The sequence below is a fragment of the Oryctolagus cuniculus genome, chromosome 1 (genome assembly GCF_964237555.1).
Source record: "Oryctolagus cuniculus chromosome 1, mOryCun1.1, whole genome shotgun sequence".
Lineage (NCBI taxonomy): Eukaryota > Metazoa > Chordata > Mammalia > Lagomorpha > Leporidae > Oryctolagus > Oryctolagus cuniculus.
In genome coordinates this window covers 146,576,610-146,593,720 of record NC_091432.1, presented here as the reverse complement: position 1 = coordinate 146,593,720, position 17,111 = coordinate 146,576,610, and the positions used below count along the sequence as shown (strand labels likewise).

General features: G+C 42.0%; 1 protein-coding gene across 2 annotated transcripts in view; it reads right to left on the bottom strand.

The window, feature by feature from the left end:
• Nucleotides 1-17,111, bottom strand: part of IARS1 (isoleucyl-tRNA synthetase 1) — a 90,014-nt gene that overhangs the window by 4,123 nt on the left and 68,780 nt on the right. For both annotated transcript variants that reach the window (XM_051859118.2, XM_070050126.1), the window contains exons 28-33: nt 16,922-17,017; nt 16,041-16,217; nt 14,754-14,859; nt 9,310-9,435; nt 4,792-4,935; nt 1,873-2,025 (exon numbers count right to left, since the gene is read on the bottom strand). In XM_051859118.2, the coding sequence (XP_051715078.1) occupies nt 1,873-2,025; nt 4,792-4,935; nt 9,310-9,435; nt 14,754-14,859; nt 16,041-16,217; nt 16,922-17,017 (802 nt within the window). The remainder of the gene's footprint in view (nt 1-1,872; nt 2,026-4,791; nt 4,936-9,309; nt 9,436-14,753; nt 14,860-16,040; nt 16,218-16,921; nt 17,018-17,111) is intronic.

Genomic DNA, 17,111 nt, shown 5'->3' with positions numbered 1-17,111 from the left:
TAAATTCCTGGAAGCTGTGAATGCAACCTTATTTGGAAAAAGAGAAAATGGACAGAAGAGGAAGACGCAATCTGCTCATGGTTACAGATTGGAGATGTGGCCACAGACGAGAGGTATCCGGAGCAAGGGATATCCAGAAGCTGGAAGAGACAAAGAACAGATTCTCCCCTAGAGCCTTCAGACACAGCAGGGCTCTCATTTCAGCTTTCTGGCCTCCAGAACTGTGGAAGAATAAATTCTACGTCTTAAACTACTAAGTGTGTGGCAGTTTATTGCACCAGCCACAGGAAATCAATCCAGAGAACCTGCCTTGATCAGCCTTGTTTTGCATTGGACAGACCACATCTTTGTGAAAATTCCTTGCCCTGTGCATAACTGGGCTCAAAACTTTCTTAACACTGTCTTTGTGGCCCAAAATAAATTGAGTTTAAGGTGGAATTTGTAGACAGTGTCTTTCAAGATACTAGAGAAATTCTCCTTAAAATTGAGTTTCAATAGAAACATAACAAAGGGGCCAGTGCTGTGGCACAGCAGGTTAATGCCCTGGCCTGAAGCACCGGCATCCCATATGGGCGCTGGTTCTAGTCCCGGCTGCTCCACTTCTGATCCAATTCTCTGCTATGGCCTGGGAAAGCAGGCCTTGGCCTGGAAAAGCAGTCCTTGGGCCCCTGCACCCACACGGGAGACATGAAAGAAGCTCCTGCCTCCTGGCTTCAGATCAGCACAGCTCCGGCTGTTGCGGCCAACTGGGGAGTGAACCAGCGGATGGAAGACCCCTCTCTCTCTCTCTCTCTCTCTCTCTCCTTCTCTATGTGTGTAACTCTTTCAAATAAATAAATAAATAAATCTTTAAAAAAAATAACAAAACAAGCAGAACAGATAGGTAATGCAAGCAGAAAGATGGAAACTCTAAGAATTAAAAAGGAAATACTAGAAATCAAAACACTGTAACAGAAATGAAGAATGCTTTATATGGGGGTAGGGGTGGTGGCACACCCTTCCTGTAGTTGAACAAAGATAAGAGAATCAGGCAAAATTACTCACAATGGAATATAAGACAAAAGAAAGGAGTATATGAAGAGAAAGAGAGATAGGACAAAAAATATCTACCTGAAATATGTCTAATCAAAGTTCCAAAAAGAGATAATATTAGAGAGAATGAGTAAGAGGTAACTTTGGAAAAGATGTCTGAAGATTTTTCACCAACGCCAGAAGACCCAATCGTGATTCAGACAGGATGGAGAACGGCTGGCTACAAACATAAAAACAAAACAACAAACTGGATCCCAGAGAGTGAAGCTATCTGGGGAAATGATTCCAGCGGCAGCAGTACTGCCGTGAGCATGCAGGGCTGCAGCACAGATCTCAAGAGGCAAGGACTCGGATGTCAGCAGAGCAGCTGACAGAACAGTCACAGGAGCTGAAGGTTTAGAGGTGGAGGATGTGAAGGGAGAGGAGAAAACGCTAATGGATACCAGTTTCTGCCAACCACTGTCCTGAGCGTCTGCTTTCTGAATGACTAGGTGTGGAATGTGTCAACTATGACCTTGCTCTCCACAGTGCAGCTCAATGTGGAAGTGCTTTCTAAACTGCTACACAGCGTGTATTTCAAATAGCATACTGATAAAAAAAATTTAGGTTTCCAAAGCAAAAAAGTAATTATCCTTTTGCTAATGTTAAAAAACATATTATGGTTAGATATATATGTATATTTTATATATATAAATATAGCAAAAGAAAAGCAATAGCAAAAGCTAAAAGAAAGAAAAAGAGAGAAAGAAAAGAACTCTTTAATATCTCTTAGGTATGTGACCTACTTCCAAGAAAAGAAAGACAAAAAAGAAAGAAATTCATGGTCCATAATCCCCTCACCATCTGTTTGAGTCTCGTTGAGAAACAGCTTCAGCTTCCTGCTCCGGAGGCCAAACACCTTGGCTGCTTCGTAGAGAAGACCTTGATGGGTGAGTCCATTTTGTCCAAGAGGGTTTTCAAGGAGCAGAGTGCCCACTGTTCCCATTAAACACTCTACGAAGAAAGAGAAAAGTGGCTTAAATTCTGAGCTCACCCTCTAACAGAGGTAGTAATTGCAGACAGTTCTGAAGAGGAGTGCTGGGAGCTTTTGACCAGCAGAGCACGGGTATAGTCCCTGTAGAAACAGCTTTAAACATTTCATAGATGTGAAGGGGGGTCAGTGCTGTGGCACAGTAAGTTAAAGCCCCAGCCTACAGCACCAGCATCCCATAGGGGCACCAGTTCGAGATCTGGCTGCTCCTCTTCCAATCCAGCTCTCTGCTGTGGCCTGGGAAAGCAGCGGAAGATGGCACAAGTGCTTGGGCCCCTGCTCCCACGTGGGAGACCCAGAGGAAGCTCAGGGCTCCTGGCTTCAAATCAGCTCAGCTCCAGCCGTTGTGGCCAGCTGGGGAGTGAAGCAGCGGGTGGAAGGCCCCTCTCTCTCTCTCTCCACCTCTTTCTGTAAGTCTTTCAAATAAATAAATTTTTTTAAAAAATCTAAAATAAATAAATAAATAAATAAATAAATAAATAAAGTAAAGGGAAGGGCTGGTGTTGCAGCACAGCGGGTTAAGCTTTCACTGGATCTTGGATGCTAGCACTGTATATCAGAGAGCTGGCTCGAGTCCTACCTACTCCTGCTTCTAATTCCGGTTCAGGCTAATGTGCCTAGGAGGGCAGCAGAAGATGGCCCAGGTAGTTAGGCCCCTCCCATCCAGGTAGGAGCCCAGATGGAGTTCTGGGCTCCTGGCTTCAGCCTGGCCCAACCCTGGCTTCTCTGTTGGATCCATTTGGAGAATAATACAGCAGATGGAGGATCTCTCTCTCCATTGCTCTACTTTCCCATACATACATTCATGAATCCTTAAAAAAAAAAAAAAAAAAAAAAAAAAAGTGCAAAGGGAATAGGGAAAATGAGAAACCAAGCCATATAAAAGCCTAGCAGCTTGGGGAACAGATATTCAGTACATGGTCAAGTGAAGAGTCTGAAGACTTCATTAAAAATTAACACAGTGAGGATCCTAAAATCTCAGGAAAGAATAAATAACAATTGGTCAAAACATGGAGATACACAAATTTTCAGAACATTTTCCAAAAATAAATAAATAAATAAATAAAAAGACAAACTATAATGTTTTGTCACTTAATTTTCATTTACTTACAATTTTTATCCAATCAATTTAATTCACTTGATTTTAAAAGATTCATTTTATTTATCTGAGAGGTAGTATTACAAAGAGAAGGATGGAGATAGGGAAGGAAAGAGAGAGATATCTTTCATTTACTGGTTTACTCCCCAAATGGCTACAACGGCTAGGACTGGGCCAGGTTTCAAAGCCAGGAGCTTAGAGCCGGCGCCGTGGCTCAATAGGCTAATCCTCCACCTTGCGGCGCCGGCACACCGGGTTCTAGTCCCGGTGGGGGCGCCGGATTCTGTCCCGGTTGCCCCTCTTCCAGGCCAGCTCTCTGCTATGGCCAGGGAGTGCAGTGGAGGATGGCCCAGGTGCTTGGGCCCTGCACCCCATGGGAGACCAGGAAAAGCACCTGGCTCCTGGCTCCTGCCAGGATCAGCGCGGTGAGCCGGCTGCAGCGAAAAAAAAAAAAAAAAAAAAAAAAAAAAAAAAAAAAAAAAAAAAAAGACCTTTCTCTCTCTGTCTCTCTCTCTCACTGTCCACTCTGCCTGTCAAAAATTAAAAAAAAAAAAAAAAGCCAGGAGCTTGGAAATCCATCCAGGCCTCTCATGTGGGTACAAGGGCACAAGGATTTGGGTCATCATCCACTGATTTCCCAGGTGTATTAGCAGAGAGCTGGATCAGAAGTAGAGCAGCCAGGACTTGAATTGGCACTCATAGGAGCTTGATACGCTGCATCACAGCCCCAATTTATTTCATTCCTTGATCATACCATATAGATGAGAGTATTTCTACACAAATACACCAAGGGACGGGCATTTGGTATAGTGATTAAGATGCCACATGGGACATTCACATCCCATCAGTGTGCCAAGGTTCAAGTCCTGGCTTCCTGCTAACGCGCACCCTGTGAGGTGACAGCCCAAGAACTTGGGTCTGTGCCACCCACAAGAGAGACCTATATTGAGTTCCTGGTGTCTGGCTTTGGCCTGGTTTGGCCACAACTGTTGAGGGACCTGGGAAATGAACCAGTGGATGGGATGTCTCCTTGTGCCTTTCAAATAGGAATGAACAAATGAACAAATAAACAAATTCCATAACCCTTTGCTCATAAAAAAAAAAAAAAAAAAAAAAAAAAAAGCAAGCCTGTGAGCACTCCTCTAAGCAGGACAGAAGTCCAAACTTCAAGTCAGCACAGTAAAGCTTACTGAAAAGTACACAGAAGTGCAGTTGGCGTGGCACAGCAGGTTAAGCCAACCAGCTGCAACACCAGCATCCCATGTATATTACCTATCGGAGTCCCTGCTACTCTGCTTTGGATCCAACTTCCTGCTAATGCTTTTAGAAGGGCAGCAGAAGACGGCCAAGTACATAGGTCCCTGAAACCCATGTGGGAGACCAGGACGGAGTTGCTGGCTCCTAGCTCTGGACTGGCTCAACCTGGCTGCTGTGGGGACACAGAGAGTGCACAGCAGACTGAAGAGCTCTCTCTCTCTGTCACTCTGCTTTTTAAATAAATAAATCAACAAATGAATGAATGAATATTTAAAAAAGAGAAAAATCCACCTAAGTCAGAGATTTGAACATCAGAGGAAACCTTAATTTCCAGCACACTGCAACCCGACTGCTGGGGTGGGGAAGCACCTACCTTGTGGCTCTGCGTTCAGGAGCTGCAGGTTGATATACTGGCACAGAAGAGTACTAGGGCTGTTGACCAGAGAAGGAGCTGATCCTGCTGTCACGTGGAGTGTTTTTCCGCTAAGGCTCAGTAAGTCAGTTTGGTGTTGTATTTCTAAAAAATAAAACAGTAATTCTTCCAGGGTTAGATGGTTTACAGCTGAAGTCACTCACTTTTTTCTACATAATTATTAAACTGTTGTGTATCTTTTTACAGGGATGCTTTCTACTTAATTTGCTATCAAAAGGCATTGCTTTTTCCATAAAACCATGATTTAATGACATGCAAATAATAGGAAATATTGTTGCAGCAAAAATGGCATAATATCTGTAACTTAAAATATAAAGCAAATATTCTCCCATTTAAAATTTTTCTCTGTATTATTGTGGCTGCTGTTAAAATTTCCTTATATATCAAAATTCCAAACTTCATTATGAAAGGCTTATGTTCAAATATGATACATTAGCAGATTAAGATGAATAATGAACATATGTGGAAAGTAAGATACACAGATTACATATAGTATAATTTCATTTATACAAAATTAAACATTGTTTAGGTATTCAAACATGAATGAAAGGCCATTAATAGTTACGATCTGAAGAACAGTGCATGGGGTAGCTTGCAAATACTGAGTGAAGTGGATGCATGGGATAAGTTGGAAAAGTTCCCTAGGGAACGAGCAGCATGTCCCGCCAGGTATTGGCTGCCCAGGGCCAGTTTGGGGTCATAAGATATCTTCTCTCAGTCATACCCATGGACCACTGGAAGTTCGTGGAGACAGAGAAAGAAACCATATGGGTGCTTTTGTACTATATGCTGCACAAGCAAAAGCACACATACAGCCCCATTCTGATTCTGGGTAGCCTGAAGAACAGTGGTGGGTGCATGTCCTCCCATTGGGTCTAACTTTGCTCAGTGCAACGGGCTCTTCATTCTGCTAGGAAGGAGAAACAGCCAAAGGAATGGATCTGTATTGATTCACAGGCATGGGCTCGTCACTGAACCAAATAGGAACAGTGAGGGACTTAGAACAGAATTTGGCAACAAGGAAACCAGAGTAAGAGGTATACAGATTTTGCCAACTGGGCAGGTTGTGTGAATTAAGTTCTAAATATCAGGAGGACAATATGACGGCCTCTGTTGATGTCAATATTTTCCCCAGCCACTTCTGTCCTTGCCCAGTTGCTTCATCGTGGGAGGAAGGACACCTATGGGCTCCGCAATGCCACTTTCACTCTCCAAGGCTCATTTTGCTTCACTGACTACTCTGTATCCTACCTAACAACAGCAGGGCTCATTACTGAACTTCTAATACGACATCATTGCCTGGGTCAATGATCCAGGCACCCGATGACAGGGTGGTTACAGTGGATCATTTCTATTATGGAAAACGCAACACTTTGTTCTTACTGACACACACTTCTTTTAGATCTAGATTTGTCTTTGCTGACTGTAATGCTTCTGTCAAGCCCACCAACATGGCATTTCACACAGCAAGGTTTCTGACCCATTTTCAGCAAAAAACAAAATGAAAAAGTGTTTCGGTTCAGGGAACTCATCAGCCTTACCACGCTTCTATTATCCTGAAGCAGCCAATCCTATAAAACTGCAGAGTGGGGAGGGCATTTGTCTCAGCGGTTAATATGTCACTTGGGACACTTGTATCCCACATCAGAATGCCTGGGTTCATTTCCTTCTTTCTTTTCAGATTCTGGCTTCCTGCTGATATATACTCTGGGAGGCAGCGAGTGGTGGCTCTAGTAGTTGGATCCCTGCCACCCATTGGGAGAGCCAGACTTAGTCTCAGGCTCCTATTGCAGGCATTTGGGGAGTGAACTGACAGATGGAAGATCTGTCTGTCTCTATCTGTCCTTCAAATAAAAATAAAATAAACATATGGCCTTCTGAAGATTGTACTTTCAGTCCCACATGGGCTGCAAAACCTTACAGGGAGTGTAATAATGTCCTCCAAGATCCTGTTTGTGCTTTAAGTGAGGGACAGACAAGCAGACTACGGTATAGCTGTGTATTTAATGAAACGTAGTCTTGCCTATTAGTTAACATATTATCAAGGCTGCTTTTGCTTTACAATGGCCGAGTTAATGACTTCTGTCTGAAATATTTAATATCTATCCTTTTAGAAACATTTGTTGACCCCTACTCTAATCCATTTTCCTTACGGCCAAGATTCAAAGCTGAAACCAAGAGAGATCAAAATAGCTCCTTTATCACTTTTAAATATCTACTACTTTGATCTCTGCTAGTTTGGAGGCTTAGCTCCCAAGGGAGGAATGCTTCCACCAAGTGACAGAGCAGTGGCTTCACTAAACTTGAAGTTAGTTGATACTTGGCCACTTTGAGCTCTTTTGGCTAGACAGCTAAAAAGCAAGGAGAGGAAGAGAGGTTTACAGTCTTGACTGGGGCAATTAATCCTGTAGAATGAGGATAAGGATGAATACGTTTGGAATATAGTCCCCTGTACTTTGTCAGTGATAAAATGAGTAAAAAAACTATAAAAACCTAATATAGGCAAGAATACTAATGGCTCTAATCCATCAGGAAAGATTCAGATAGCCCCAACTAAAAGGATAACTGCAGAAGGCAAACAGTATAAGGAATGGGCCATGGAAAGCAGCAGATCAAAGTTCAACCATGTGATTTGTTATAGAACCCAGGACTATCATAGTTGTAAGACTTATTTCTTATTTAGATAAGAATGTTTATGGGGCCGGCACTGTGGCAGATTAGGTAAAGCCACCACCGCCTACAACGCCAGCATCCCATATACGCTCCACTTCGAGTCCCAGCTGCTCCACTTCTGATCCAGCTCTCCGCTTGTGCACCTGGAAAAGCAGCAGAAGACAGCCCAAGTCTTGGGCCCCTATACCCATGTGGGAGACCCAGATGAAGCTCTGGCTCCTGGCTTCGGCCCAACAATTCACAATACAGCAGTAATTCAGAGTTCCTGAATATTACAGGGATGTAATATTTCTGACAACATTTGATACTATGAGACTCCTAGTTTTTGCCAAGTTGGTGGCAGGTAATAGTACCTCAGTGTCATTTCATATAAAATTCATAAATAATATACTTGTATATTCCTGGTGACTACTAAAATTCATAGTTTTACTTTCTTATCTGGCCATTTATACTTCCTCTTTAAAATAAGTGGAGCTGGGGGCTGGCCACGGCCTGCAGTACTGGCATCCATTTGTGCACTGGTTTGAGTATCGGATGCTCCACTTCTAATCTAGCTCCTGGCTCCTGGTTTCGGATCAGCCCAGTTCCAGCTGTTGTGGCCATTTGGGGAGTGAATTAGTGGATGGAAGACTTCTCTCTCTCTGCCTCTACCTCTCTGTGATTCTGCCTTTCAAAGAAATAAATAAATCTTAAAAAAAAAAAAAAAAAGTGGGGCTGGTGTTGTGGCATAGCAGGTTAAGTTGTTGCCTATGATGCTGGTATACCATATGGATGCAGGTTTGAGTCCTGGCTGCTCCCCTCCTGATCCAGCTCCCTGTTAATGTGCCTGGGAAAGCAGAAGAGAATGGCCTAAGTGCACCCATGTCAGAGACCTGGATGAAGCTTCTGGTTCTTGACTTCAGCCTGGCCAGCCCTAGGTGTTGAGGCCATTTGGGGAGTGAACCACAAGATGGAAGATCTCTCTCTGTCTTTCCCTCTAACTCTGCCTTTAAAACAAAACAAAACAAAACAAAACACAAAAAAACACAAACAAAAAACCTTAAAAAAAAGGTGTCAATTGAGAAGTTTCTGAAAATGAATATGCATAAAGTAAGATTTATAAAGTATTAGTTTTCTGAGGCTGCTTAAACAAAATACTATAAACTGGGAGATTTAAAAAAACAGAAATGTATTGTCTCTAGAGGCCTGAAGTACAAAATCAAGTTGTTGATATGCTCTCTTTGAAATCCCTACAGGAACTCTCTTTGCCTCTTACTAGCTTTTACAGGCTTCCAGCAATCTTTAGTATTCTGTAGTCTGTAGCTGCTCAACTCCAGTCTGCCTTTGTCACCACACGGTGTTTTCCTAGGTCCTGGGGTTAGAAACTCAACACGCCAATTTTCAGAACTCACAATTCAACACACACCAGTGGGACAGGATTATTTTATAATGCTTTAATTTTATTCAGGGTTTTATTGAGAATCTGGATTTAGTAAGATTCAGTCACTGTGTTTAATAAAGTTGAATCTCAACAGGGAGGTCTTTGAAGCCTGAAATTCATCACATGAGTGATAGGTGAAAGGCTAGAACTAGAAGCTTCATTGCCTATTACGCCCAGCGTTTTCAGCCATACCCCACAGTGAGGAGGCACAGAGAGACACCATCGGCAGTCATTGCTGAAGCGTTCACCCCAACTCAGAGTCAGGAAAAATGCAAAGGTTATGTAGTACAACTAATGTGAAATGAAGACCTGTATCAGCCCATCTCACATTAAGGACATAGACTTCATCTCAACTTTCCACATACCTGTTCCACCATGGAAGACAGCCAGTTCTGTAGTTTTAACACCAAAAATGCTAGTAACAACACTCTTTAGCTTTAAAAGGTCCAATCTGTTTTCACCTTTTGGATTTTCCAGAAGCAATACTCCACCTAAAAAGTCACAGAAATAAGATCTCACTCAGCAAAGAAATTTAAAAAGGACACAGAGGAAGTCTAACTTTTTTTTTCAAGTTTATAATATATAGGACCTCAATAGTATTTTGGCAACACTCAGCATATATGCAAGTCCTACAATGTGTTCTTGTCTTTTTCTAAATTAAAAACTTTGTATTTATGAGCTGTTGGCAAATCCCCAAGGCTCAGAGTTGTTAAAAATACTATGTGATTATTTAAAAAAATAGAAAAAAATCCTCAAGTGACCCCTGATACTGACTTATTCTATTCTGCCTTAAATTCAATTATAGGCATTACTGACTTAAGCATCTTATTTGCAGGTAACTATAGTCACATACAATTACAGGAAACAGTGATACCATGGACCCTTTACTCAGTTTCCCCCAGTGGTAACATCTCATAAAACTATAGTACAAGGGCCAGCATAGCTGGTAAAGCCGCTGCCTATGATTCCAATATTCCATATGGGCACCGGTTTGAGTCCTGGCTGCTCTATTGCTCCATTTCCAATCCAACTCCCTGCTAATGGCCTGGGAAAAGCAGAGGGAAGATGACCTAAGTGTTTAGGCCCCTCCACTCATGCAGGAGACCCAGATGGAGCTCCTGGCTCCTGGTTTCATTCCGTCTGGCTCAGTCTTGGCCACTGGGGCCATCTGAGGAGTGAACAAGTGAATGGAAGATCTCTGTCTCTCCCTATCTGTAGTTCTTTCAAACAAATAACTAAATAAATCTTAAAACACAAAAACTGTAGTACAAAACCACAACCAGGATACTGAAATTGATGCAATCCATTGATCATAATTTCTCCAGTTTCATGTTTGATCACTGAGAGGTATGTGTGTTTAGTTCTATGCAATTTTATTATCTGTGTAAACTCATGTATCCATCACCATCATTAAGATCAGACCAGTTCAGCCACAAGCATCTTCATGTTGCTTTATAACAGCTACCCCAATTCTCTTCCAGCTCCATTCCCTCCTTAATCCCTGGTTTTAACAGTTTTCATTTTGAAAATTTTATCATTTTAAGAATGCAACATGAAGGTAATCATATATGGAACATTTTTCCAGTTAGCATCAATATAAAGATTCAAATAAGTTGCATTATTAATTAGTAGTTGTTCCCTTCTATGGCTGAGTTGTGTTCGAGGATATGGAAGCACCAGTTTGTTTAACCATTTACTCCTGAAGAATATCTTCATTGGCTCCAGTTTTTGGTTATTATGAATAGTTACTATACACACTCATGTAGAGGTTTTTTTTTTTTTTTTTTTCCTGGTGAACATGAACTTTCAGTTTTCTGGGGTAAAAACCTAGGAGTGCAGAGTGCAGCTGCTGAATAATTAAGGTAGGCATGGGGACAGCGCTGTTGCACAGTGGGTTCAGCTGTCATCTGCAGTGCTAGCATCCCATATGGGTGCTACTTCAAGTCTACTTTCAATCCAGTTCCCTGCCAATGTGCCTGGGAAAGCAGGACAATCTTGGGTGCCCGAGTTCACATGGGAGATCTGGATGAAGCCCCCTGTCACCTGGTTTTGGCCTCGTCCAGCCCTGGCCATTATAGCCATTTAGGGAGTGAACCAGCAGACGGAAGATCTGTCTCTCTTCTCTCTCTCTGCCTCTTTCTGTCTGCAACTCTACCTCTCAAATCAATAAATCTTTTAAAAAATGATTTATTTATTTATTTGAAAGTCAGAATTACAGAGAGAGGAAGAGACATAGAGAGGTCTTCTATCTGCTGGTTCATTCCCCAAATGGCCACAACAGCAGGAGCTGGACTGACCCAAAGCCAGGAGTCAGGAGCTTCTTCCAGGTGTTCCACACAGGTGCCAGGGACCACACTTGAGCCTCTTCCACTGTTTTCCCTGGCCATTATCAGGGAGCTGGATTGGAAGTGGAGCAGCCAGGACTTGAACTGGTGCCCGTGCTACAGGCGGAGGCTTAACCTACTATGCTGCAGCACTGGACCCAGGAAATAAATAAATCTTAAAAAAAGAGGAAGGTACATGTTTAGCTTTTTTTTTTTTTTTTTTCTTTGACAGGCAGAGTGGACAGTGAGAGAGAGATACAGAGAGAAAGGTCTTCCTTTGCCGTTGGTTCACCCTCCAATGGCCGCTGCAGCTGGCGCGCTGCGGCTAGCACACCACACTGATCCGAAGACAGGAGCCAGGTGCTTCTCCTGGTCTCCCATGGGGTGCAGGGCCCAAGCACTTGGGCCATCCTCCACTGTACTCCCTGGCCACAGCAGAGAGCTGGCCTGGAAGAGGGGCAACCGGGACAGAATCCGGTGCCCCGACCGGGACTAGAACCCGGTGTGCCGGCGCCACAAGGCGGAGGATTAGCCTAGTGAGCCGCGGCGCTGGCTCATATTTAGCTTTTAAAGGCACTGCCAAACTCTTTCCAGAATGGCTGTAACACTGTACATTCCTACCAGTAATAAGAGATCTAGTGCTCTGCATCTTCACTCACATTTGGAACTGTCACTACACTTTTGTTTTGATGATAAATAGATGGAAAAGGTATTTACTATGCAAATGATAATCAAAAGATAGCTGATAGTACAGTATTTATTCAAGTTCACAATCTCCATCTAAAACCATTGGTGCTATGAGCAAAATATGTTTAGGAATCTAGTTTTGTTTCTTAATTTTAGAAATGCTACAGGCAAAGATATAATACATTCTATTATCAACAAAGTCTGTTTCCAAACTCTATGATCAGACTCATTAATACAGAAGAAACACAATAAAATGACTTTTCATCAGTTTTTGTCAATTGAATTTTAGTTGCCACTACTTTTTATTTTCATCATTCTGATAGGTGTGTAGTAACATTTCACTGTAGTTTGCATTTCCTTAAGTGCTAATTATGTTATTTTCACATGCATTTCTGTCATCTATATTTATTCTCTGATAAATTTTTGTTTGTATCTTTTCCCATTTTCCAATTGGACTGTTGTTTTGCTATTGAGTTTTGAAAGATCTTTGTAAGTTCTTTGTTGGATACATTATTTGTAAAATCCTCCCAATCTATAGCTTTTTTGTTATCCTTTTCACAGGATCATGAAAACTTAAATTTTGATGATGTTCAACTTAGCAATTTTTCATTTCATGGACAATCCTTTCAGTGTCAAGTGTTAAAACTCTGCCTAAATGAAAAACCTGAAGTCTTTTCTGCAAATACTAGCAGACAGCTTTGGCCATGTGATAAGGTAACGTTAATTTGTTTCATCTATTGTTTCATCTATTCTTAATTGTTTCATCTATTGCAAACATTTGACTCAGTTATTCTTTTATAAACTATTAAATTTCATATTATAGTTTCTGGTACGTGGCTAGTTTTAGAATGAAAGCCATGACATCTGCTCCTGTCTATATGTATACGTTTGCATATGTCTGTCATATATACATATGTGTGTGTGTGTGATATTTTTTTCTATCTCCAGATGGTATTGCCAAAATTAAATTGTACAAGAGCTCTATTTAGGGGGTAGACAGCTGATGCAGCAGCTAAGGCACTGGTTAGGATTCCCACATCTAAACTGGAGTACCTAGATTCAAGTACAGTCTGCTCCTAACTCCACGTTCCTGCTAGTATGTACTCTGGGAGGAAGCAGGTGAAGCTTCAAGTACTTGGATGTCTGCCACCTTTATGGGAGACCCCAGACTGAGTTCCTGGCTCCTGGCTTTGGACCCTGGCTATTGCAGGTACTGTGGGAGTGAACCAACAGATGGGAGCTCTCTGCCTCTCCCTTTCTCTACTTTCAAATAAAATTAAAAGGATTCTTCAAAGACATGTTTCAGGATCTTGAAGGCACTTGTTGAAAATTTCCACTGAAAGCCCTGCATTTGTTTACAGCTAATTCTGGGTACAACCCATATTATATTGGGATCCATCAAGCAAAAAGTTCTCTCTACCGTAATTTTTCGGAACTGTGTAAGCTGAACAAATTAGACATCTGTGGAATTGGTCATGGTCTCTGCTGCTAATTGCTGGTCCTTTTCAATTATGACACAAACAGGATTAATATTAATTTTTTTCTGTGCCAACTGATGTAGATGATTTATTGTTGCTTCATTAACACTCTCAGCCTTTTTCTTCCTTTTTAATTTTTATTTTCATCTACTTGAAAGGCAGAGTAACAGAGAGAAAAATCTTCTACACACTGGTTTACTCCCCAAATGCCTGCCAGGGTTACTAACGCCAGGCTGAAGCCAAAAGCCCAGAACTCCATTTGGGTCTCCCATATGGGTTGCATGAGTCCAAGCACTGGAGCCATCACGTGCTGCCTCCCAGAATGCATTAGTAGGAAGCTGATGAAAAACAGAGTAGTCAGAACTTGAACTGCCACCTGATCACAAGCAGTGGCTTATCCCACTGCACCATAACACCTGCCCCTCATGCCTTCTTAAAATGAGTTGTCTGATTGTAAACTGCTGAATTTTTGAGGTACTGACCCACAAATTTTGCATAAAGCATCAATGATTTCACCACTTATCTATTCAAATTTCAACATCAATTTGATGTTTTTTTTTCAGTTTTAGGTTGAATTCATATTGCTCTGATAGGGGCTGTTCATTCTTTTTCTTTTTTTTAGATTTATTTTATTTATTTATTTTTGAAAGAGTGAGAGGAAGGGGGAAGGACAGGGAGAGGGAAGCAGGACAGGGGACGGGGGAGAGACAGGGAGAGAGAGAGGGAGAGGGAGAGAGGCAGGGGCAGGAGGAGGGGGAGAGAGAGCAACAGATGATGCTCTATCTGCTATTTTATTCCCCACACGGCTGCCAACAGCCAGGGCTGGGCCAGGCAGAAGCCAGGAACCCCATTCAAGTCTTCCACATGGGTGGCAGGGACCCAAGCACTTGGCCCATCATCTGCTGCTTTTCTAGATACATTAGTGGGAAGCTGGGTTGGAACCAGCACTCTGATATGAGATGCCAGCACTGCAGGTGGTGGCTTAATCCCGGCCCCTAATCATAAATGTTATAACAAGTTAGACGACAGGTTAATTTTGGTGCAAAAAAAATTGAAATCCACATATAGTTATTTCACAATATGCTTTTTCCATGACCTTTCTGTAGATTTCTGTTAGATACACTTAGTCACAGGAAGAGAGAAAAATATGTCTGCTTCATTTTCTCAAGTGTGGACCCAATCACTTATTTCTGTGAATTTTGATGATAATTCAAAAGAAATTATCTGATTTTATCAATTACCTGATAACAGCCTTTATTAAAGATATCCACAAGTTTAATTTAAAAGGCCATATAAACCATGAAATTCTTTTACTCTTACCTTGCTCATTGCCATTTGCGCAAATGCTAAGATTGACATATGCACAAGCAGGGCCAGACAGGGATGATCCTTTGGTGAGTGTAATTTCCAGCTCAGATCCCTTTAACTGAGCACATGAAATCGCATGAGTAACTGCAGCATGCCACATCATCATGTAACACAGTGACTACTACTACTGTTCTGTAAGAACAGAAGTTGTGGATTGTAGCATATTTAATCTTAATCAAGAGTTGAGAACTGCAATTGATATCCCCAGTAACCTTTTTCCTGATCATATAAGCAACATATACTCATTTTTAAACAAGGAAAACAATTCAATTATATCCAAAATAGCAGATAAAACTAAACTGCAACTCACCCCCACTGAAAAGCCAGTGTGAGCCCTGTCTTGTCTGTCTGAATTTAAAAAGTAGGAACGATAAGGAGAAAATTATTGAGTAAATGTTTGAGATATATTACAAAGGACCTGTTTCTGGATTATGGGCCAGTATCTTCCATGTCTCAGTATCAGACTTTCACAGTTACATCTAAAATCCTTAGATATAGCATCAGGAGATGCTATTGTAGCTTAATGTACAACCTTCTGCCAAAAATGTTAAATGCTTTCAAGCCAATTCCTGCTTATTTTTCTTTTCTTTTTTATTAAAGATTTATTTATTCATTTGAAAGAGTTACACAGAGAGGAGAGGCAGAGAGAAAGGTCTTCCATCTAATGGTTCACTCCCTAATTGGCCGCAATGGCCGGAGCTGCACCTATCCCAAGCCAGGAGCCATATGCTTCTTCCGGGTCTCCCACACGGGTACAGAGGCCCGAGGACTTGGGCCATCTTCTACTGCTTTCCCAGGACACAGCAGAGAGCTGGATCGGAAGTGGAGCAGCCGGGACTAGAACTGGTGCCCATATGGGATGCCAACGCCTCAGGCCAGGGTGTTAACCCACTTCACCACAGTACCAGCCCCTCCTGCTTATTTTTCATGATAATTACCAGAATCCCAAACACTGATTTTTCAGTTTTAAAGAATACAGTCCACATGGCCATTACTTCCTGGCAAATCTCATGTATAGGTATGGCCATCTTCCCATCTTCCCCAAGAAAAACTGTTATGAAATCATTCTGCCTTTTTTCCCCGCCATCTCTTTGGACTTCCTTTTTCTGACCCTACATATTATTGTTCAGAGTAAAACTTTTTACACCAATCTATCTAGGGACAGAATATCAAGATACGATTATATACACTAAAAGTAAAACCTAATCTGAATTCTTCTAATAGTTCAACGGAACTCACCTGTGTTTTTTCTTGAATAAGAATTTTTTCCGATGTAGAAACTGGATATGGTTTCAAGGGAGCCTTTATGGTGGCAAATATAAACTCTGTGTGGCTTTCAATAACATTATTCAAATACCTTCCTTCAGATGTTGCTTTATAATAAACTGTTATTTCATCTGTGGGAACCAGATTGCACTGAAAGAACATGCAGAAAATTGAAAAAGAGCAGCACATGCTGTTAATCAAACTGTGAAACAAAGGCTGCCTGCCCTCCTCAGGTGATGCATATGATTAACTGTACTACAGTACCTCATTTGTGTTTTGTCTTAGCACATAGCCCAGCCAGCACCTCATGAGTACGGAAACAAAGGAGTAACTGAGAACCAGCTCACAGAAGGCTGAACTGAGACAGGGTTCACAAATACCATGTGATGGGGGCTTTGAGGCCCTCCTGCTCTCCAGACAAGGGGCCTCTGCATGGTTTCCCCAGCTCCCTAGTGAGGAAATCTCTTCTGAGCTAGGGGTCCTTCTACACGGACTGCACCTCTGCCCTTCCTCAGGGACACAGTCATTTCTGGTCACCTTCTGCTCCAATCAGAGGCACTATCTGTCTAGAATACGACTTTGTGGATGCCCAAGAGAACTAAAGAAGGGTGGAAAGGGCCAACTTTGGATAAAAGTTCTGGTCAGAGAATGAAAAAGAGCCAGACCTGGCTTGGGAGTAAATAAGCCGGGAGGGGAAGGGGCCTGTCTCCTCTGCAGAGTGCAATCTGAATGGACTGCAGATTAGTGAATCATTATCACCTGATCACAAAGAGGTCCATTAGGTGCCTCTTCTGTCTTCTACAACCCAAACAAAAATCCAAAATAGTAGCTCATTCTTGAGCTGACAGACTGACCTTTTTGCGAAGTTTCTGGATACGATTGATGACTTCCCGGGCCATTCCCTCATCTACCATTGACTGATCAGGGCTGATGTCTAAGAGAACCAAAGCCTGCAGCAGGAACAAATAATGCATACCATGACAATCAAATGAGGGAAAACATCCTTTGAAAATCAGCAAAACAGTATTTAAAACTAAATGCTGA